The following is a 24412-nucleotide window of genomic DNA, read 5'->3' as shown; positions in this document are numbered from 1 at the left end:
CACTTGGAGGGCGATACAGTGGGATGTCTGGATGCCAAGTCCCAGCTGTAGGCGTCTATTAGTGTTTACCTTTGGGCAGGTTTCTTTTTCTCTGTAAACCTCTGTAAATAGGACAAGTGAGACAACGGCAGGGAGAGCACGCAGCATGGCGCCTGGCACAGAGCAAATGCTCCACGCACGACAGCCAACGTGTTAATGCAGAACCCTATTGAAGAAATTTCAAACTTTTAATTTCAGAGGTAAATCATTTCATCTTACATGTATTTAGGAAAAGACAGCACACAGAAGCAATGAACTAAAAACAGTAATATAAAGAAACTGCCAATACAACCCTTATAGCAAATCAAAAATTCATGTAATCATTCATTCAGCTACGTGTCCCTAACTGAGAAGTCCAGAGTAAGGTAACAAAATTAATCAAAACCTACACTCCTTTGCCTAAACATTAACTATCAACTCCATGAGATGGATTTCTGGGAAATGGCTAAAACCAATCAGTAATGGCTCCTTCTTTTCAACTCCTACACAAAAGATTTTTTTCCCCTTCATTCTAAGAAGCTGTAATGTCTGTAACTATTAACCCCACCCTCTCAATTTCTCTCTTTTGGAAAGTATGCATTAATGTGAAACAACATACTCTGAAGAGTACCAACTACATTTATTAGGATATAAAATTTAAAACGTTTCAAAATGTGACCTAAACAGAGCATTTGACACTGGCAAAGGATGGTCCCTTAGGGATCCAGTGAATCAAGAGATTCTTAGGAAAAAGTCTCAGCTGTATTTTAAATGTGTTCTAGGAAATGGACTGAGTGGGAGGTACCTGACAGGTGGGAGGACAGCAGTCTCATACTTTGGAAAAATATCATTGTGAAACTGACCCTGTGCTTCCATTCTAGAAGAGTATATGGTAGGCAACTGAAGCACATAAAAGATAGCTAGACTAAAACTAACCCTCTCCCCACCAAGAAAAAACTGTTTTCCTACTTACAGTTAAAGAACATAAATTACTCCATATATTAAAGGGATGTTAACAACTAGTTTGGAATTCACCAAAAGCAGGTATGGAAATAAAAGTGGTTAAATGACGCTGGCAGAAGTCTCAGAGTCTGCTGCATGGACTCCAGAACTGGGCAAAGAAAACATTTTGTGCATCTTGTGAAACCCTTCCTTCGTGTGGGCCAAAGTTAGATGATTCCAGTCACAGAAGGGCTGGATAGATGTGGTCTGACAAGAAACTGGAGTTTCAACCTAAACAACTATGAACATTACGCTCCAGTATGTTTAAACTTCCTCTAAACGTTAAAGCTGACCAGGTTTCTCAAGTTTCCCTTAAAGGAAAGATTAGACCACAAATGACAGTTACAATATAACTGTACATGTAACTACAAACAATGATGGTTAGTAAAGTAGCAAGTTGGAACTAGTTTTCAATTCTTTAAAGTTAATTTTAGTGAAATAGCAAATTCAGTGATAAAGGTTCAGTTCGGTAATTAACTCAATGATGACTTTCCTATATTGCCTTACACACTGGACTGAAAGATACATGTTTAGATACAAGATTATATGTAAATACTATTATATATTTATATATACTTTATATAAATGTTTCTCTGTGTGTGTGTGTGTGTGTGTGTGTGTGTGTGTGTGTGTGTGTAGAGAGAGGGACAGAGAGGGAAGACACACACTAGACAAGTGAGGGTGAACGTGAAGGTTAAAATTTGAACCCTTCAAGCCCCATAAGGTTCCAACATGTCTTCAAGCTACTCTCTTCCAAGCCTGTTCTAATATGGTTCTTTTGATGGAAGGAAGAGTAACTTGTACATCTGCTTTATTCTCTTTAGTTTTTCATGGGCCTATTTCCTAAGAATGGAAAAGTCTTGTTGTTTAACTCATTTTCAACTATCAGGCCATATTACAGGTCACTGGCAAGCCAGGGGATCACCTGCTCAAGGACGCCCTCCGGGGTTTTTGGGCTCCCCAGGAATAAAGCCATATCACATAGCATGAACACCACCAAGAAGGGACCCTTCACAGGATGGCACTGCTGCTTAGGGACACTGGGTCAACAGTCAGATGGTTTGACGACAAATCCTAACTCCTCCACCAGCTGAGTGAGCCTGGGCCATCATTTAATTAAGCCTTAATTTCTTTATCTTGACAATAGGTGTAATAATGAGGGCAATGTCACAGAATTCTTCTGAAAAGTAACAAGTTAATGTAGTAAAATGTTACCACAGTACCCAACCGAGAACAAACATTTGTTGAACACAACTACAGGTAGGTAGATAAAAATCCAGTTCTATGTTTATGGATGTATACATATATGTTCATATACATAGTTCTTTAGTGTGTTCACACATAGTAAGCATTCTCCCCATATCACTAATACTTTTACACTTTCTCTGTTGCCTCTCTTTTGGAATATACATTGAGTATTTGAAAAAATATAAACCTTACAGTTTATTCTTTTGATAATTACTATGATTCAAAATAAATTATTACTTAGCGTATGCTTTTCTAATTAAAAAGTTTAAGAATGAAAAGGCAACTTTTAAACCTTCCCTTACGGCACGAGACGTTTAATATACCTTCCTGGGATCTTGCTTATTACAGAATCTCTCTCAATGGACCTTCCACATGAAATATAAGGAAGTGGCAAATTAAGTTCTTGAGTCACCATATTTTCTCCTCAAAACTCTACTAAAAGCAATCTACTATCTTTTGCATTTACCATGACCAAGGAGAAGAGAGCCTGAATTTTGTTCCTTGGTGGTTAATCAGATATTCTGACTTGATCCTTTAATGGTTATTTTTATAATTTAAAAAGAAATTGCCAAAACATATCTACAGGTGGCCTTTCATTGGTTTTATACAATACTGAGAACACTTTCAAATCTCTACACATGCATGCAAGCTTATTTTTATGTTGTTCTTTTTCACTTGATATGATTTCCTGTTTATCAACACTTTAAAGTCCCATGTTAGAACTTTTCTATATCTCTATCATTTTCTCCCTCGTTTTTATCTGCTTTCTCCTGTACAACACTAATTTTATTTTCAGCTGTGTTAATTCTACCCTTGACTGCCTCTCATATGGATTTTAATGTGCTAGTGCATTTTCAATGTCTCTACAGTCATTCTTGTTATGGTTTCATTTCCATTTCATCCCATGCTATTGCTGTCTCTCCAGCTCATAATCACCTATCTGCTTTCCACCCTTCTCTCCTTAGGGCCACATCTTTTGTAGTAATGGGCCATTGTTGGAGATCGGCTCTTCCTTCAGATCTTCACCAGGATCTCCCGTCTCCCTTACAGAACGACAATTCACAGTATGCTTGGACTCCTTTCTCCTGTTTATTGATCACTGAACTGAGAGAGATTCACCCAGTCCTGGTGTTTATTTTAGGGTATTTTTTTTCCATTACCATTTATTCCCCAACTCTTAAGTACTCTTGATCCATCTAGGTGCTTGTTTCAGACCTGGAGTTGGTCAGCAGAGGGAGAGGAATAGTTCCCAGCCAATTCCCAGCATGGTTTTCATTTCAATGTAGTTCTGCTAGCCTGGAAGGAAATCTTCTGCCTCCACTGCCTGGTTTTCCGAGGCTGTGCAGGAAGAAGAACTCAAACAATACCCAAACCCTCAGTAAACACAGGTCTTTCTAACTCTAGCCAACCTACAGCACTTTACTTTTTTGGAGTAAGATTCTCAGGATGTAAGCATAACAGACCCTATCCCACCCTCCCAGCTCTGCCTGGCTATTTTGAGTTACAACATTTTACTTATAAAAAGGCACCGTTGGGGGAGGAGACAAAGAGGTGGGGAAAGGTTTTCTGGGACAGCTGTCTGGGTTTGTGAAGTTTGGGCAGAGAGCTAGGGAGGAGATGGCTCTGCCTACCCCTTTTCAGGGGATCAAAATTTATTCTGCCTATGTTTTTAAACTTGGTTCCATTGAGTTCACAGTAGACATTTCTCTCACTAGTTCCAATTTTTATAACTAGTTAGGCTCTACATGATTTTCTGTCTTCTTGGGGATTCCAGTTGAGAAGTCTCAGGAAGAGGCTGTGTCAGGACTACCAGGCAGAGAAAATCAGAAAATGTTTACATAAGTTTCTTTTTCAACTGGAAAAAAAAAAAAAAAGCAAAAATAAAAGCAACCAAATTTTGCCTTTGAAAGACTATGTCTGTGCAATGTCACACTGTGCCTTTAAACACCTCGAAATAAAATTCACCTGTGCCTTTTACCGGCCCCCATCCACCTTCCTGTCCTTGAAATTCAGGTAATAGAAACACAAAGTTTATGTTATAAACTTGGCAGTGACTGGCTTCTCTGAGAAATAACATTTGACATTCAAAGGAATTTAGCCATTTAGCTAGTCTTTTAAAATGGCGTTTACTGTGAACTTTGACAGAACTCAGGTATAGGGCTTCCCACTCATCTGAGCCGCCTTGAGATTTCTTGTGCTTGTGGATTTCAAGCAGCCGCTATCCACATGCCAAAATACATACTTCTAATGCGGGACACCTTCAACTTTTTGGCTTTTAATCAGGTAATAACCATCCCGTGTTCCATTTTAATCAAAATGATATAATTATGAGTCAGAAATAAAATGTAGAACTCAGGCAAACATCTGAAGCTGATATTTAACTTATTTCAAAAAAAATGGAAGGAAAATCATTTATCACTGGTACATAACTTTGGAATATCTATCAAGATACAGTTCTTCCCAAGAAAAGCTGCATACACACACATACCCAAACTCTGAGTTTCATGGCCTCTCAGTCTTTTTATCACTCAACCCTTAATATATTTAGCAAACATAAGATAATGTAGTAAGTCATATGTAAAGCAAAGGTAGTATGTTGTGTGGTTGCAGCAATGTAACAGCCAGTGAAACTCAAACAACAGACATAATTAAAGACCACCCCCCCAAAGCAGAAAATACCTGGTTTCTTCAGTTTCTGATAACTCCACAAAGGACTGCTTAACCAGACCCACACATTCGCCTGCTGGAGGGTTCTTGGATCCTGTGAAGGAACCCCCTTCTTTTTAAATATGTACACAATCATCTGAGCTTTCCTTTCTTAGTTTGGAAAGCTGTTATAATAATGCCATCTTTGCAGAGTGGTTGAGGATCAAATGAAAAATACCTAAAATCCCTAACAATGCTTGGCAAACAGTAAGTCTGCATATTTTTGAGGTACATTTTGGAAAAGATATTTTCAACATTTAGATAGGCTCATGGGCAATTGTGGGACAATGACTATAATATATATTTTGATACATTCTAACCAAATTCATTAAATCTCATTCCTTGGTACTTAGTAGATATTCAGTATTATTTAGCAATGAAGTCATGTTTCTTTATCTTCTTTGACTCTCCTTCAAAAATGAATAATTTCCTTTTCACTATCTGGAAAAACCACGGTTAAGACTTAAGTTAGTAATGTTCTGAAATACTTTGAAATTATAAATTAATAAGGACACAAATATTCAACTATGTTTCTATAGTTAGGGTACACAGAAAGATATTTCAAGTGAACTGTTCATTCATACAGAAGCAATATTCTTAAACATTAAAAATAATTTTAAGAAGTAGGATGAAGTGTTTAATGCAGATTCACAATAGATTATCTCATTAACAACCTTAAGTAATTCTGAAAACGGCATTTTCTGAAACCCAGTTGCAAGCTGGAACCAATGCTGACTTTTCTGGCTGTCACAGAGGCACCGTGTGGCTGAGTCTGAGGGACTAGGGCAGTTTGCCTCCTTAGGGTAAAGCTCACAAGACGCCGATGAGCCCTCCATAGTCCTACCGGCTTTACAATGCAGTCTTCCCTAATATCTATGCTAATAAGTTATTTTAATACTTCTATCACATAAGTTTAAAGAGGAATGAATAAACAAAACGCTATAACCCAAGAGGACAAATATTATAACCATCACCCTCTACCTGCCTTAGAAAGATTAACCAAACCAAACCAAACCAAACCAAACCAAAAAACCACTAAACAAATCTTTAGGAACTCTGAGAGCATATCATACCAACCAACGTAGTTACACCAGACAGGCACACTGTAAGAGGGCATTCCATGAATATCTTTTAACTCACTCATGGACTGCAACATGTGAAACTAGAAGAGTCTCAAACCAATTTAGACGTCAGAAATTGCTGAGTGCCCACCAATAAAGGTGATTGTAAATTCTCATGGTGGTGAAATATATCTTAAAATCATACAGTATGTAAATTTGCAAAAATTTGATACCAATTTGGCACTTTCATTAGCAGTAATTCCATGGGCCCATTTTCAGTCAGATCTTGCAGTGAGGTCACGTGACTGCATCTGCCCAACCGTCCCAGCTTGTTTCTCTATACAAGGCTCCTTCTTCTGGCTTCAGGATTGCATTACTGGGGAAACACTACTACTGAGAATTTAACTTTTCTGGGTTTTGTTTCTCGAACAATTCTTATGAGTAGGAACAAAGAGATGTTTACTGATCAGGTATAAGAGGTTAAAATGAAAACAGAGCCATAACTCAGAAGAGGCAGTGTCGACTTATTTTACAATTAGAGGACATTGGGATTAACACAGTTAAGGAATTTATAGGAAGCAAGCAGCGTGAAATTTTTGACTCAAATACTTTATCAGAGAGATTTATATTTCACTAATGCCTACAATCTTTACTATCTTGAATAACAGATTTCATCACGAAGTTACAAAGAGCCTCCTACAATACAGTGTAATAAATTCGCAGTTGGAACTTCAGTATGCACCAAACTGTGACAGGACGGAAGAATATATAGGTGTTGCATTAACACACGCGACCAACTGAGAACTGGTAAGTAGATGAGCACACACACCTCCTGGCAAGAAACAGTCCAGGGAAGGTATTCCTGAAAACGACAGCTATACATACCTTAAGTGGCATAAAAACACTGGGAGAAAGTTCTGCATGCATAATTAAACAGAAAGAGCGGCTGTTTGTTTGTTTTAACTACAAAGTTATATTCTATCAGAACAGTTTAACAAGGTATACTGTATGAAATTATCATAGTAGAAACAAAATACCATGGTCCTTTACATAAATTAGTAAGTAGGAATAACACATTTGAGAAGTATTCTGACAATATTTTGTTAAACTTGACATTTTAGGGAAATCGTACCCAAGTAATTCAAATAAAGCCAATGTCTAGTTCCCTTTAACCTCATCTATTTAAATTAGTTTCATTGAAAGCCTAAGAACTGTTTTGATATTGAATGTTATAAACTCAATCAAGACCTCAAAACATTAACATATAATCCATCATGCAATTATGCTTCTCATTTCTAGCTCTCACACCAAGTTATTTTCTCCTATTTCAGCCTTCAAACCAATTTTCTGTTTTTCCTCATGGAAATTTGTTAGCAACAAAGACACACATGTATGGGACAGCCAGCTGTACTGTGGACATCTGTTTTCTTTTACTAAGAAAAACATGGATATGTAAATGGCACCATATACTTGGTATTCTTACTTGTCAGAGGTACAAAATTCTCCCCTTTTTGGATGTTACTTAGCAGATGTAAGGCACCATTTGTTGTTGAATTTCAGAATTTCGAATGTTTATTTTCTTAAACTAAGACTTACTGGAAAAGTGCTTATTAATCAGATTTTCTCCTGTTTTAGACAAAGATGCATTCACCTAGAAACCAGAAAAGACTGACATCAAAGTTATCAAAGACTCTATTGAAACTAAGCTAAAACGGAAACACTTTTAGCATATAGAGTTCTCCTTTTATGACAGTTTTATTATAGTATCAACATTAGCTTGGTTGCAGGTAACAAAATAGGCTCCACTCCACTTACACAGTTCCTGTTTGAATCAGAGGTGCGAGGGTTTTATTTAGGCTGCACAGATGTGGACACTGGACTCATTTTGGAAAGAGAACACAGAATCCTTAACGCAAGCGTCTGAAGAGATGTCACACTTAAGCAAGAAAATATAATTTTCATACCACAAGCTCTATTTTTCTAAACGATACAGGTTATAGTGGCCTGGCACAAAGTTTTTCATCAAATAATATCTTAATCTATAACCCTGAATTAACTTTCGCCACACCTGCAGGGAAGAGAATACCAAGACCCTCCCTAGAGGAGGGAGGGGCGGACGGCTTCCTCTCCCCTGTGGGAGTAGGACCAGGGGAGCTCCCTACCCATTCAGGGTCTGCCTGTAAATTCCCAAGTAGCCCAGCCAGCTCAGGGCAGAACATTCCTGCTAAAAAGCAGCAAAAGTGAAGGTCCTTTCTTTTCTTGGATATTCCCTTTTCAAATAACCGTGGATGTGTAAATCATTCATTAGAGTTACTTTCCCCCATCACATTTCTGGGAAAACAAAATAACTAAATTTAAAATTAACAGGGAAATGTCTTTAAAATCAAGAATTTAGTAAAAAAAGAAAAAAAGAAAAAAAAAGAAAACCAAACAAATGCTTGTTCTCATGAGAACTGTCATAACATGTAACTTAATACATGAGGACTAAATTCTGCGGTCATAAGAGGAGAAGTAGGCTCATCTGATTTTATCAAAACTAATTATTACATTTGTTTTCTCCAGATGCACCTACTCTTTAGTCAATCATATTGTTACATCTTCAGGAAATGTATTTAATTTCATGCTGAAACACAAAGGGCAAACACTTAAATTTTTACACCTGGGTAAAAAATCTTGCGTTCTGATTAATTTCTTTGGTTGGTCAGAGGTTAGAGACAGGGCTCAAAGGCTCCATCTTCAAATATCCTGCCAACATCTCTGCTTTTTCACACAGCGCAGAGCGGTCAGCGCAGAGGGCGCAGGCAGCACCACGAGGCGGAAACAACACAATCCTCCAATGTCAGAGCAGAGTCTCACCGAAGTAGGAGAAAAAGTGAGGAAGGTTATGACAAGGCGTATTCTGAACTAAATAGAATTCCTAAAAGCAGGAGTTTGTGAAGCAAAGCGAATTACTTTCACAGATACTATTTCTGCGAAGAACAGGGACACGTTATGATCACGGGGCCTAGCAAAGGTGTGTAATCTGGGATCAGGTCGCTATCTTCTGTGACCTCTGTACAGTGGTGTCAATTTATGTGATTTATTACAGCCTTGCTTGCCAGGCAGGGAGCGACAGCCATGGAGGGACACTCCAATGCTGGGTGTGCAAGATAAAAAGTTGACAAGGCTGGGGAAACCATGAAAAGCAAACACAAATTGCATGCTTTTTTCTTTTTCTGTTTGGAAAGAATTCTGATCCAAATTTAAACTAGCCACACCAAAAGCATGCTTAATGTTTTATATGTGAAACCAGTTGGGACCTGGGACCCTCTTGTCAAGAGTCAGAAGGGCAAGCTGGAAGGGGTGTGTGGGTGGGGGATGGAAGTGGTTATTTATAAACTTAAATTTGTAAGTGATCTCTCTGAAGTTAGCAGATTTCGATATTCTATGCAAACTAACATGGCCACAGAATCTCACCAGTCAAAATACTCTGCATTAGCATGACTTTAGTTAAAGGATCTCAAAATACCGTCTTGAGAAACAGCCCCACTGGACAGCTTACTTATGAAAGGAAGAAATACATTCTCTTTCCCTTATGCCTAAATCCCCCCCTCCTTTATTTAACTCACTTCCTTGTGTGGAGGAGGAAATATGGAACCAGGGCTGAAAGGGGCTATGTGTATGGGAATCAATGCCAATGTCTAAGCAGCCTAAGGCAGAAGTGAGGGTGCCATCTTTCAATAGATGGCTTTCTCAAGGGGAAAGAAACACACCCATCAACACCCTCCACCTGTACAAGCATGGAAAAGGTTCTCTCCAAAGGAGGTAAAATGGAGATTTACTGGGTTGTGGAAAAATGAAATGTGACCCTCATATCAAAATTTTAGCTCTCATGCAAAGGGAAGGAGATAAAAGAGGAGAGAGGGTAAAATTCCTGCGCCAGAGGACACTCGCTGACCTAACTTAATGCATGTTATACTCACTTTGCTTAAATACAGGACAGAATGCACCGGTATCTTAGTGCACTTTCCCACCAACAAAACTACCTGTCCTAATCACAGGCAGAGATACAGTTCTGGAGACATACACAACAGGCAATGGCCAAGGTCAAGGCTGCAAAGATAACTCAGATGTGAATGATGCAAATAACAAATACACCACGATTTCAAAAATAAGAATGGACCGTTATAGGCTGTGTGCCTGCACATGACATATAGTGAATATGGCTAATTTCAAGAGCCACATGGACGTGAAATTGCTTGATGTTGAGCTTCAATAGTAAGCATTAATCCACTTGTAAAGAACCTACTGTACTGTTCTAGAAACTTGGATAGTGGAGTGACAACTGAGATCCCTGCCCTCACGGAGTTTACAATTTACCACAGGACTAGGCAATACACAGTAGACATAGTAAGTAAATGAACGTTGAGATAATAAAAACTTTGCAAAAAAGGGGCAGGTTGCCACATGAAGTAACGTGAGCAGAGCCAGACTCCACGAGAAAAATTTGAGCAAGGTGGGAAGAGTGGGTGGGGCAAAGGGATGTCTGAGGAAGAGTGTCCAAGCAGAGGGGACAGAGCACAGCCCCGAGGTGGGCGGGGGCAGGAGACGGCAGCAGAGGGCCAGCTGCCTTTCTCGAGCTTTATTTTCATCACACACCCCTGCTTCATTACACTAAACAGGGATGCAGTTCATATTTACTGAATTACTTAAATTCTAGCAAATACAAGATTAGCCAATACACAAATGGTATCCAAACTATAGGCTAGAGCTTCATAAGAAAACGAACACAAAATGTATTGTTGGAACATATGAGTATACTTTCCTGAGAGGAGTTGTAATTCAGATTCTTAAATGGGCTTTTTTGACTCTTCCCCCTCCTCCCCTCCCCCAAAGTTATACATCACAGCTTTATTTCCAGGAACATACAAGGAAAGTGGAAAAGTGGGTTCTATTATACAAGGAGGAATCCTTCACACAGAATCTACTTTTGGCCAGAGTCTAAGGACAACTTTCTTCTAAAAACAGAGAAGGTAGCAAGCAGAGAGTACAAGGTGCACATGATTAGTAGGTAGACAGGCCCCAGCACCCTGTTTTCCCCATGTCCCTTACAGGCGTGTGCCAACAGTCCTCAGGGCACTGGCTCAACAACAGAGACCTGCAGGCAGTCCTCAGACCTCAGGGGTCACCGCCTAATAAAATAAAGGCAGTCAAACATGAAAAACAGGCTAAGTCACATGGGGGGAGTAAAAGGAAAAAAAGGGCTAAAGAATTCAATTACAGTAAGAGAAAAGAACTACCCTTTCTCATCTTCACACACTGTGTCACTGCAAAAGCTTTTCAAATATATACACGCTTAGGCAAAAGAAATCAAGAGTCCCTTAGGTTTCAACATCTAAATTAGGCCTTAGAACTACTTTCCATCAATCTGACATGTATCTAGCAGGAGCTACCAAATTCTCATCTCATAGGAATCATATTTAAATCAGAATGCAAGATTAACATTTCCAGAAATCGAATGTTTAATACTACATTCCCTGCCCAATACCCCCAACACTGTCTTTTCAACTTCTCGATTATTCCTAATTTCTCATTTACATTCAGACCTGTTCTTTCTAATCCTTTAATGCATGTTATCATGGGTCTCTTTCTTAAATTCTGCTAAAAATTGTCATCTTACTCTACATTTCTGTGATTAAAAAAAATTTAAAAAGCTGTTAAAATTTCAATTGTCACATTACATAAGGAAGAATTATAAAAGAGTTTAAGACCTAATAAGATCATTTTTCTTTAATAAAAAGACTTGCTTTTCTGTATAGTATATCTAAAACCAGTTATCAAATGCAATTTTGTTTAGAAATTATTTTTATAAAATCTTTTTGTCGCTAACATTGATGATATCTCTTCCCACCTTTTAAATAATCTTTTCTAATCCAACTCAGATATAGTTACGTGCTGTAATCTTTTGTATTCTGGAATAAATTAAATCATTTTTCCTTTTGAATTAACCTACTTATTTATAAGGACGTATTTTTAACTTATAGTCTACGGCCATACCACCCTGAACGCGCCAGATCTCGTCTAACTTATAACACATGAAGTCAAATTAAAAATACGTATTTTGACGGAAAAAAACAAGTGTGTATATACCTTTGATTTGCTAAGCGCGACTATGCAAAACACAATGGTTGACAAAATTTGTGTGTGTGTGTATCAAGATGTCAACTCACCTGAAAAAAAATTAAATTTTGCTTTTGAACTGTAGAATAAAACATACTTAGACATTTTTGCAAAGTACATTCATTAAGCCAGTATCTCTTCTGAGCTGGTGGGAGAGGGGAAAAAAGCCCTGTCCTTCAGGCCTCCTTAGTCAATTCTTTGACTTTTACAAAATGTCCCCAATCCTATTATTACTAGACAGTAAAAGGGAGAGCTATTTACCCTTGCTTTCTGCTTCTTACTCTCATTACCTCATTCATTTTTGCTAGAATAAGCCAACATGTATGAAAGCCTAACAGTTTCTCTTCCAGAAACACATTGTGATGCTCCAGTCGAGTTCTACTCAATGTGTAGCCACTGCCACTGAGGCCACCTGTTTTAAACATACCTTTCCATACCTTTCTCAGTCTCGGAGGGGGGAAAAAGTTACACAAGGGTAAAAAAATGCTTGAAATTTACTAGTGGAGAAATGAATTGACAAAGCTGGTAAGAGCAAAGCTGAGTGAAAGGCTTGTCTCTGTGTGAAATTGAACAGGAAAAAGAAATCCTTAAACGAACAGCTGTGCACAAAGCTCAAATGTGGACCATCTCCAACAACAATGGGTGGTTTCTGAGTCAAGGTGGTTTCCATTTACGAAAAGCATTCAGTTATCTTTTCCTCCCTTGCAGGCCAGGCACGCTACAGGCACTAATGCTACGTACGACATTGCCCACGAAGAAAGAGAACTCCCTCTACGTCTACACTAACTGCAGGACTGGGTTTCGGCCCCAGGCCCAGTGTTCCTGGGGAGGAAACCAAGGGGCGGGCACTGGGTTATAAAAACAAGAGTTTCTTCTCCCCTGAGTTCTGTGGCCGTTTTATTACTCTCTATATTTGTCCATAAAAATCATACTAATGTTAAATATACTTATAGTAGATTTACCCTCTATTTTCCTAAAAATAATTATTTAAACATATAATACCACTTAAAAGAATAAGAAAGCAGTAAGTATTTAATTCAATGACAACTACGAAAGTAGGGTTTAAAGACACTCACTAAACAGGTTCTCAGATACCATCTCCCTATTTATAACTAAATCCTCACTCCACAAACACAAATTTCTAGTTGTGTAACGACTGGTCAAGCTTTTATGAACCATATATAAGTTCAGGTAAAGTTGTCGAAATGTCCTCTGCCCAGAGTGTTTCAGCTCAAGCCATTAAGCAATCGCTCATCAATACTGACCTTGTTGCTCACTTTCTGCTTCAGTTTTCGAAGAACCTGGTGCAACAGGAAGGGGTCGAGGTGGCCGGGGCTTTGGGGTGGGAGGTGAGATTTTTTTCCTTCCAATATATTCTACGTAAGTTCCTGGAAAGTCCCCTCTCTCCCCTGTGGTTTCATTGTAGCCATTTAACCAGCCAATCTCTTCAGGCCTGGCTTCCTGTCCATCACTGAATCCAAGAGCTACTAAGGACCCCTTATTGACCGTCAATATATCACCCAAGTGCAAGTCAATATCTTCTTCTCGTTCCTTTTTATAGTCATACAGTGCTCTGTACTGGTACGCCTCGGCACTCATGTTTGCAAACCTGTGACCATGCAACAGGTGAGTCTGGTTACACACTGCAGTCTAGCTTTACGTTTCTAGGGAACGTGAACTCAGAGAGTGTGTTAGGATTCCTAATATGTGCCCAGCAGAGGACAAAGGACAACTCTCCAAAGGTTTAAGAGAGGTGACTGGCCATTGGCTGTCCATCTGTCCTCCATCAATGGTGCAACTGAAGACAGGGCCACACTTCCTCTGCAGGCCACGGTCCTCCAACTGGCTTCCTTCTCAGCAACTCGTCAACACTTGGACTCCAGGCTGACTCTCCCAGCGAGGCCCAATCCTTTCCGACACTCTCGTCACATTGTCCATCTGTCGTCTGATTTTACTGTTGTACTCTACACGCGAGCTTCACCTAGCAAAGGAAAAACAAGACTTATGAATGAATTATCACGCTCTGCCATCTGTCTGCATTTGAATTTCTACTTCCATTCAACAAGTACTTAATCAGTTTGGCGGTTGTACACGGGCCAGCATGCTATTGCTTGACACAGTATCGACAGCAAAGATTAGTGAGACAGTCCCTGCCTGCAAAGAGCACCCGGCAGGGGTGGAAGGGGTGCTGGCATGTGGCAATGCCTCAGAGATAAGATTGGTATACAAGGAAATGATACACAATAACATTAGGTAAATGCCAGAAGACAGCAGAGACTAAACCCTGTGGAGTTCAAAGGAGGGAGAGACAACATCTAACAGCAGGAACCTGAAGACAGAATGGAATGTGTGGCATGACCTTAGATACAGATGTGACTAAGCAAATACCATATTCTGGAAAGAGCTAGAACAGGGAGCCCAATCTGGAGACAAAGAGGGAGACTCACATTTTTTTTTTTTTCTGAAGATTTTATTTTATTTTTAGACAGAGGAGAAGGAAGAGAGAAAGAGAGGGAGAGAAACATCATTGTGTGGTTGTCTCTTATGCACCCCCTACCGGGGACCTGGCCTGCAACCCAGGTAAGTGCCCTGACTGTGAATCGAACCAGCAACCCTCTGGTTTGCAGGCCAGGGCTCAATCCACTGAGCCACATCAGCCAGCTGACTTTTGAGAAAGCAGACTTAAGTCTATTAGTATGGAGGAGAGTAACTAGAATTTAAGGAGTTAAGGAACGGAAGAAGTAGAGATGGTTACTGCAGATTACTCTATGAAGATAGCTTAGTGGTGGGAGAAATGGGAAATGAAAGTTTTTTTTTCTTTTTTTAACATAGTAGAGACAGAGGAATTAGAGTAAAAAATTCTCTAAGTTAGTAAGTTCACATTGGATTGCCAATAGGAAAGTGTGCACATGTATACACTTTATGCACTACATTCATTTTCACAGTTATCTGTATTATAAAGAGGCAAAGCAACCTAAAAGTTTCAGTTAAACTGACTGAATAATAAGGCAATAAAATCAATAGCCACACAATTTCTGTGTGCTATATCAAAGAGAGCTTGTATAATTTTTACAGAGTGGAACAAGTCTAATATTGTAGGCACTCTTCAGTGTAGGCATCTTAAGAAGCAAAATCTAATCACAGAGTAATTGTTATATCGGCATTCAGAAGTGTAAAGTATTCAACTTTACATGGCTAAAGCCTCTTAGCTGTAATATAATAACACTTTAAGGAGAGTTACATATTAAAAGAAGCAAAAACAAACACTGGAAATCTTTGTGTAGCAAGAATATTCATTTGGGTTAGTATTCTACTTTGTATTTCAGTTGTCAGAGAAAAAAATTAAAGCAACCAGTAGAGTGGATAAAAAAAAATAAACTATATTATGTCTGAAGACAGCCTCTCTTTTTGCTAGATCCAGAATCAAATTAAATATTCACTGCATAAATTCATACAAAAATGCAGACTTAGCAAATCTCATTTTTAGTACAAATGTACTCTGTAGAAATGAGACACAGAGCTCTAAAGAATATAAAAATTTACATATCCATAAACGCCTGGAAACTAGGCAATAATGCAATTCCTCCAAATCTGCCTTAAAATTTTTGTTAGCTTTTCCAGGTAGTGTATGTCTTTTTTTGGGTGGGCGGGGGGGAATCCTCAACCAGTAGGCTGGTAGATCTTCTCTCCAGCTGAAGCCTATGACTTCCTCTATTTCAACAACCCAGTAGGCCAGTGTGGTCAGATTCTTAATAGAGTTTCAGCAATCACCAAGCCCCTGCTCACCACATACCTATGCAGCTACACATGTTGCTCACCAGGGGACACTGTAGTAAGAAAGGCTTCATGTCTGGTCAAGATATTACAAACCTGAAAATTGTGCTTATGTCAGCCCGAGGCTAAATTTCTGCAAAGACCAAAATAACCCTGAGGAACCTTCTCGCTTTAATGAGGCCAGACTCTAGAGTAGCAATCTCTACCATATGTGCCAGAGACTCCCCGAATGTTTCAACAAATTCCCCCTCCCTCACCATTTGCAAAAAAAAAAAAGTCTTACTGGACTGTGTAAGATATATCCTGTCCAGAACTCTGGGCCCCAGTCTGATGAAAAGAACCCCAGATCATCTGTGACTCCAGGACTGGGAGCAGAACACACCATTCCTGTCTTCTGGGACTCCACCATCAAGGCCAGGGAGATCAATCAAAACAATTCAAGATCGGCCAGGATTCAGTGCCAATTAAGTGGTTGGAGAGCAATGTTGTAAGAGAAGAGGGAAGAGTTGACTAGTCACTTGGGTGACGACTGGATCATGTCCTAGGGAGAGGTACACAGTGTTCTTGGCTAAGAAGAGGCAGGCACCGCTATCCTACTACACACTGCACACTTTCTCCTGACTACCAGGCCCATTTTAATGACTGTCATTGTTATCGTGGTCACCACCTGATACTTACTGGGGAGCTGTTCAGTCATCCTATTTGTTGGGAGCCATAAGTGTATTAACACATCCAATACAATAAAATTAACACATTCAACATCAAGATAATCACAAGGCAGGTACTATCAGTAATTCTTACTTTATATGGGAAGAATTGAGGTGCAAAGAATTTCGTTTCTTCGCCATGATAACACCAAGAAATTGACAGGTGGAACCAGGATTCAGATCCAGGCAGTCTGGCTCCAAAGCCACCACTAGAATTTCTTGCCCAAACTCAGCTTGCTTCGATGCCCAAGGGCAGCCCAGATATGTCCATGAGGTCAGAGATGCAGATTCCTTGCCCGCACACTCTGACCTGTTTCTTACTCTCTGTGACAGCAGCCTTTCTGCTTGTATGTATGCCTCTTTCACAAATACACCTGCATAAAAAGAAGCCATGATAACTCAGCAGCAGTTCAGTCAAGTCCCAGACCCCGCATCTAGGACCATGCAAATCTCCTTCCAAAGAGACTTCCTTAAAATGCATCCTTGCCAAAGAAGTCCATAAACTACTGAATAAAAGAATACGAGGCACATCACTCCTGGAAGGCTGCCCATTTCTGGAATCCTGCCCATTTCTGCTCTGTGCGCTTAAGCTTCTGCCACCTGTATCCCTCTTGGCATCTGTGCCCCCCGTGGCTATCCCAGGCTCCGAGCTGCACAATTCATAAAAACTCAGTTCCCCCTTAGCGGGGTGTGTGAAGTATCAATCCCCAGTCACAAGGGCTAGCACATCTGGAGGTCTGACAAGTTCTCTTTTCTCTCAGCCTCCAATTCTCTGCAGGAATGCAGAAGACTGAGCAGCCTCAGGCACTGGCGAATACTGCGTCATCCTCCAAAGATCCACGGACCAAGTGGTCAGATCCGCGGGGTCTGTGTTGCCCAGATTCACAAGATTTTGCCTCCAGTTTCTTTGGCTACGTACACCTGTCCACTGCACTATTTCCACTCAGCACTAACAAAGTTATTCACAAAGTAAAAGTTTGTTTGTATGTGGATGATATCCACCACCCATAAGTTAATGTTTTCAAATAACCAAGGTGCTGTTTGTTATGAGATCTAGTCTCCAAGCTAATGCCTATGTATGTTGCTGTATCAAAAGGTATAAAGGAAGCCTAAGAACAAATAACAAATTAACTTACTCTTATTTAACATATGAACAGTTCAAAATTTCCTTAAAGGGGAATGAGTTTGCTCCACTCTTTCAATCCTTCTAGAGACTACCCGCAATACTGTTAACTGGAAGTCTTATTTCCTCTCTCCACTAAGATACTGAGCAATTCTCATTCTGTTCCTCAAAATAAATGTTGTTTCTGATGCCTGACAAGCAGTGACCATGACTTCTTAATGTACAACTGCTTGAAAGTAAAATTTCAATTTAACCCTATAACCTACAGGCATTTTGGCAAAGAACCAAACAAAATTCTTTGAAAAGTCCTTTGACTTTGTTGACTTACTCATTCCCCTTTTACAAAGGACAAGGATTTAGCAAACTTGGTGAGAGGCTGGAATAAAGGATATTTTTAAATCCCTTTAAATAAATCAAGACTATATCCTGATCATATGATTCTATCCTGCGATAAAATTAGCAGTTTGGCACTGGGTCTCAGCACAAAATGGGCCTGCAATCCAGATGCAAAGGCTGTGGAGGGGTTCCCAGGCCCCCAGCCTTACCCACCCCCACATCCCATCTCGCCATCCTCAGTGTGCTAGCTCTGAGTCTAGGGCAAGCTCCTCACCTAAATTCACATTGTCTTTAACAAACAAAAATCATGACTTAAAAATCTTTTCACTTTTCAGATACGTCCTGAAAAATCATAAAAAAAAAAAAAACTGAACCAAAGTTAAAATTTCTTAGTAAACATAATGAACTTTAACTTTAAATGATGCATTCTGGATACATTTTATGGCACATGAATTTTATCGTAACTAAAACAAAATTTAAAAGATGGGATCAGGTTAATCCTGAAGTCACAGTCATCAACCATCTCCATTCATTTTCAAACCAACCAGAACGTGCTGCCAGCTGCCATGCTCGGGGCTGAGCTGCTGCTGGGGGAAGCAGGGCGTCCAGGGCAGAACTCCGGCCTGGAAGCCCTTTTGGAGGTGGGGGCCCCGGACAAACCCAGGTGAAACAACAAGGAAGGATCAGGAGGCAAGGCTATCCAGAAAGCAAAGCGGTGGCCTGGCGCCAGAGCCTGCAGGAGGTGCAGAGGAGAGAGACCCAGGCCCAGCTGGAGGCAGCTCTTAGGCTCAGAGGTCATCACCTGGAGGAGAGAAGAAAGGCTCCTGCAGGCACTCAGGCCGCAGCTTCCCGGCCCGAGCAGACCTGAGCAACATGGGTTCACCCTGCAATGGCCATCAGGCTGCCCACTCGAGCTCGCCGCGCCATCACGGAAAGGAGGTCGTGAGGACACGCCAAGGAATGAGAGGACAGAAGTACATAATCTAAGTCCCTTCTCTTGTTAAAAAACAAAAGCACTAAGCTTCAGACTCAGCAGCTGTCCCCATCAGTGCCTAGATTTTTAAATTTGGGCAAAGTTAGTTAAACCTCTGTGTGGCACAATTTTAGCCTCTGTGAGATAGATACGAAGAAAGCAGCAAACCTATCGCTCGCAGGGTTATTATGAAATTATATTAAATTGCATATATAAAGCTCTGACCTCCATTCTTGATCATCAGAGCTGAACAATTATAACTGACACAGTGCTTACCACAAGCCAGGCTCAGTACTTAAAGAGTTTTGTGCCTGTCAACTCATTTAATCCTTATGAACACCCTAGGTTCAATTATTATCCCCATTTCACAGATGAGAAAACAAGCAGAGAAGTTAATTAGACTGAAGTTACATAACTGGTAAGTTGCAGCTATGGTATTATTACTTTTGCTACTACTGTTAGTAGTAGTAGTATTGAATGACCCTGCTATTTATACAATTCCCATTTAAAAACAGGAACATTTGCCAGCAATTTTCTTTTGCATTGTCTCTACATGCTGCAAACGGTTCTACATGAATTCTGAAGCTAGCCAAAATAAAACTCTCTCTGCTGTCCCCTTAACTCCTTTTCAGAGTAAACAGATAGACACAAATAGATAAAGGCTGCCTGCGGACTTTGCCCAGCCAGTAGTCTCCCTACCTGACATAGAGGGTGTCTCTGCAGAGGTCAGAGCAGAAGAGTCTCAGGAGGCAGCAAGGGTGTGTGAGTGTGTCAGGTAGGAGATGGAGTTAGCAGACAACACTGGGCTCCAAGAGGGTTTGGTCGCTGCTCCCTAGCTGTCTGGAACAGAAAGGATGAGGGCACTAACGTAATCCTCCTGGGGCTGAAGGCAGCAGAGTCCTCACGTTACAGCCCCACCTCTTGGGGCTGAGCCCTGGGTCTGGACCACTGGGGTCCAGGAGGGGGCAAAGGGCAAGGCACAATGGCCCAGGCACCTGGCTTTATAAAGTACTCCACCCACTGGTGGAGTCTCCTTACATTTTGGCCAGATTCCTGTGTGACTTAAATAATAGGGGGAGGAGGAGGGGTTTGTTAACCTGAAAACTATTTTGACTACAGGTGCCTGTAGGTATTTGATTTACTTTAAGAAAAACAATGCTGGGAAGATAAAATCTCCAAAGATGTAAATTGTGGGTTTTTTTTGTTTTGTTTTTTAGCAAAATCTATACTACACTCATTCTACCATTAAAAAAGAAAAACTAACAGAAGCCAAATAGACAAGTTTATGGGTCATTACACACTCTATTTTTCAGCTCATCTGGCATAATGTACATAAAATGGCTTTTAATTGCCACACTTTTTGGCAAGTAATTCCCATAAGAATGTTAGCAGAATCATGGCAAGTAATCACAGTAGGGGATATAGGTGAAGGAGATTGCGGGGGGGGGGGGGGGGTAGTAAATAATATAAACATTTTAAAAACTAAAAACAAGCTAAGTATTTGGTTAAGAAATGTTATATAATTTATATTATGTCTTCTAAGGCAAAAACTAATTGGTAAACCCCTCCTTCCATTAATAAGTAACTTTCTCACCTTCTTAGGGCTTCACTAAGATGCTCCGTTCTCTTGCCTTCACTGGCAAATCCCTGTGCCCTCCAGAAAAGGGAGATCTGTGAGGAGCCTCTCTAAAATGCATAGTGCACTGAAAAAAAGCACTTCCCATTTTCTCTGCATTGTGTACGCCCCAGATGTGGGAATTAAAAGCAAAACCCCAAATGCAAACATTATCTCAGCTTTCTACGGTCTACGTGACCATGAAATATTTTTCAATCTGTTTGTGCACCATCTCTATATTCAATAAAACACATTTTGCAAATTACAAATTGCAAGCACAATAAAAGTTGAACTAGAATTGTTCCTACTTCAATGAACAGTCCTTCAGAGTATGCCTTTTTAGAACACTCCCCTAAACTACCTAAGGAAAAAGGTTTCGACCAACATACTAACCTAAAAGTTACATGGCATTCATGGAAAAATTTAATTAAATGTTTGGCCAACACTTTTAACAACACAAAATTTGGGCAAGTGCAGTAGGTTTGCATTTGAGATACAAAACTCTTCTAAAGGATCAGCTGTTCAATGGATAATCCCAGCAGCTAAATGCATACTACCTTCACCATTGTCAATAACCAAAATATGTATTACTATAATTTACTGTATCACTTGTTTCCCAAAACCGACCTTATGCTATGGGGATTTCCTAATCTTAATAAATTTCTATTTCAAGAAATAAAGGTAGATAATAAATCAATGGGAAGTGAAATGCTTTTTTTCACGCTTGCTGTCACTGTCACATTTTGCTGTCATTGTCACAGATGTGAAAAAACAGTGATATCATCATTTTACAAAATTAGATATAACAGCAGATAATAGTGTGTATATTGCAGAGCTCTGTTATGCAACTGGCAAGAACAGGCCACTAATCAAGATGAAAGTTTAAAAAAGCAAATGCACTTAACGCTTTGAAAGCTAATATCAGATACATACAACTTTCTTGCAATCATAAAAATCTATACACTTCCACAGAAAAAGTACCACTCTCCAACTGGCATGTGAATAGAGAGGCGGCCAGCAGTGCCCTGATCCAGCTTCTGCAAGACAGGCAGTCTCCTCCCCTGGCCTTCCCAGTTTAAACCTTGAATGTGAACCAAACACACCTTCCCAAACTTTAGAGGGACCACCCCTCAAAATCACTCTTAGGGTATTTTCTTTGTAGTGATCAAAATATTTGCTTCCTAAAGTTTAAGCAAATTTTGTTCCTAAAAAAAAAAACCCCATCATCTTCTGCTTTTAAACTGGTTATTTCAAGAACAGTGCAATCTGTCAAAAAATTATAGCTGGGAGACAGTGGGGCTTTTTATTTTCTTTTTCAACGATAAAAGATGTGTGTGGACTTCTGTGCAAAAGTCACCAAATTCCCAATGATTTACACCTTGAAGTTGCATTACTCTGATAGCCTGCCTCAGAAATGAACCTGTTTACCTACTCCAACCATTCCTAGCTAATACCTCACCGTGTTAACTGTGCTAAAACGCAACACAAGGTAATGAAATATTAAAATACAATTCCACATTAAGTCTGGGTCAATAAGCTTTGTGAGTGTCCCGTCTAACAACTAAAAGTTGAAATGACACACTGAAATGACAATCTCATGCTGCATTCAAAACCCGGAACTGCTTCATCCATTCGTACTTCGTACTGACAAAGAGGAAAAGGACAGAAAAAAAAAAAAATCTTATGGCTTCTAAAATCCTAAACCCCCACCCCCCAAAAGTAAACTCACACTCAGGTGCCAACAGCGCCGCAGCTCAACTAGGATTCACGGTGATAGTGAGCCCTTTTCGATATTAACAGCGCCCAGAGAAGCATAAGAATGTCCCCCAATCCAGTTCATGCACATTCTGCATTCAACATGTAACAGCCATTCCGCTTACATCCTTACATTTCATGCTCGAATTCTGGTTACCAAAGTACATTTCTGGACTGGATTGGTTGGCCTGAGCTTTTCAGTTCTCTTTGTCTAGTGATCTGCGGGGCAGTTTCTGCCCTTGGGAAGTGAGTATTAGAGCTGTGGTTTCCAGACTGTTCCCCACGATATTTTAGCTCAGGCTTGCATGCTCTCTTGCTCTCCCTAACCGGCTCCATATTGCTGAGCAAGTCCCTTCAGTCTCGCCCCGCGTTACAAAAAGCTGGATTTCCGGGCTGTTCCAAGACCCCATTAAACGTGTCTCCAGCAACCTGCCCAGGCCCGGCCGGCACAAGACGCGGAGTTGGGGCCCCAGCGATCAGCAGCCCCGAGGCGCACTTCCTCCACCCCGGAAGAGGAGGGAAGCAAACTTCGGGGGGTGGGGGTGGCTGGTAGCGAGCGGGGAAGGGCCGGAGTAGCGACCCTGGTTTGCAGCTGGAGGGCGAGGAGGAAGGCATCGCTCCCTCCCGCTAACGCAAAAGCATTGGTCAGGAAGCTCTCCTCCGCTGAAGGGCCCCGGAAAACTGCAGCAAGGCGACAGTGGTTGGAACATCAGAACTGTGCGGGGAAAGAACGGTGGGGGAAAGCCGGAGATCTCCCGCAACTCCGAGGACGGATGCGCCCGGCGGCAGGCAGAGCCAGCTAGAAAGGACCGGCAAACAGGAGCCAGAACGTTGGCCACAAGCCGGGCCCGGGGCGGGAGGGAGATGCCGCCGGCTCGGAGGACAAGCGGCCGACCGCTTTCCTCTCGCTAGGCTCCGCTGAAGAAGCCACTGGTGGTGACAGGAAGAGAGCGGCGACAGCCGCGCGCGCACGCACCGCCTCCCCCTCCCGACCACACACACCCGGACCCGCTGCCACCGCCTACCTCCCCTGCTGGACGGCTTCCTTCCTCTCCCGGGGCCGGACTGCAGTGGCGGCCTCCTGCACGCACCGCTCCGATGCGCCTCTGACCCACCTCCCACCCACCGGCGTTCCCGATCCGAGCTCGCCGTCTCCAACCCGCTCGCTCGCCGCCGCAGCCTCGGTTTCCTCCAACTCCGCTCCAGCTGCTCACGACTCCTCGCCGTCAGCCTGCAGCTCAGGCGCTCAGCGCCGTCCCCGCCTTCGGTCCAGCCCCGCGCGCCCCGCCCCCGAGCCCGCGCCAACCAGCGCCTGTGTCTCCGCCCCTCTCCGCTGGCGCCGCGCCCTCCGCCGCTGCCATTATCGGAGCCCGCCTCCCAACCCGGCAGCCAGGGGGCGGAGCTCCGCCCCTGCGGACCCTTCCTGTCGCCCAACTCGTCTGCCGCCCCAGCTCGCCATCCACCCCCGCCGCGGGAATGCCCTGGCCGCTGGGTTGCGCGTTACCTCCGCTGTGGAGCGCTCTGGGTTTGAGTCCTCCGGGACGGCGAGGCTGCTGCTCGCCTGCGGTGGAGCCGGCTCGACTGCTGGGCGTCTCCCAGACCGGAGACAGCGGGGCTGGAGGAGGCCGAGAACAAGTTCAGACTTAGAGGCTGAGTCTCTAATCCGAGCGTCTTGAAACAAACCCCAGCCTCTTTCGAGTCCCCAGCCCCGCAGCACAGTGGCTGGGAGGGGAGGACTCAGGTTCAGAGGCTCGCCAAAGACTGGAGGCCTGCAATTCCCAGCCTCGCCAGCACAGCCTCAGGAGTGAGCGGAAAAACCACGCCACCCCGCGCGGCTCCCGGGGGTGAAGGAGGGGTGAAAGGGTGAACCGGAGGGACGAGTGCCCGCAGCCTGCCGCGAAATCCAAGAGCCTGGCACCGCCGCCACCCGGAGCC

General features: G+C 41.8%; 1 protein-coding gene across 6 annotated transcripts in view; it reads right to left on the bottom strand.

Moving 5' to 3' along the window:
* PIK3R1 (phosphoinositide-3-kinase regulatory subunit 1) overlaps window positions 1-24116 on the bottom strand; it is a 79615-nt gene extending 55499 nt beyond the window's left edge. The window contains exons 1-3 of one of the 6 annotated variants that reach the window (XM_054578443.1): window positions 23503-23722; window positions 19807-19947; window positions 13460-14175 (exon numbers count right to left, since the gene is read on the bottom strand). In XM_054578443.1, the coding sequence (XP_054434418.1) occupies window positions 13460-13793 (334 nt within the window). In that variant the 5' untranslated portion in view covers window positions 13794-14175; window positions 19807-19947; window positions 23503-23722. Of the gene's footprint in view, window positions 1-13459; window positions 14176-16251; window positions 16273-16769; window positions 17050-19806; window positions 19948-23502; window positions 23723-23981 lie in introns of those variants that run through there. The other 5 variants (XM_054578445.1, XM_054578446.1, XM_054578447.1 and 2 more) reach the window with 5 other exon arrangements.
* Window positions 24117-24412: the final 296 nt, after the last annotated feature.

Source organism: Pteronotus mesoamericanus, unplaced genomic scaffold (genome assembly GCF_021234165.1).
Source record: "Pteronotus mesoamericanus isolate MK-2021 breed Mesoamerican mustached bat unplaced genomic scaffold, CSHL_Meso_final contig_50, whole genome shotgun sequence".
Classification (NCBI taxonomy): Eukaryota; Metazoa; Chordata; class Mammalia; order Chiroptera; family Mormoopidae; genus Pteronotus; species Pteronotus mesoamericanus.
This window is presented reverse-complemented; position numbering and strand designations above follow the sequence as displayed.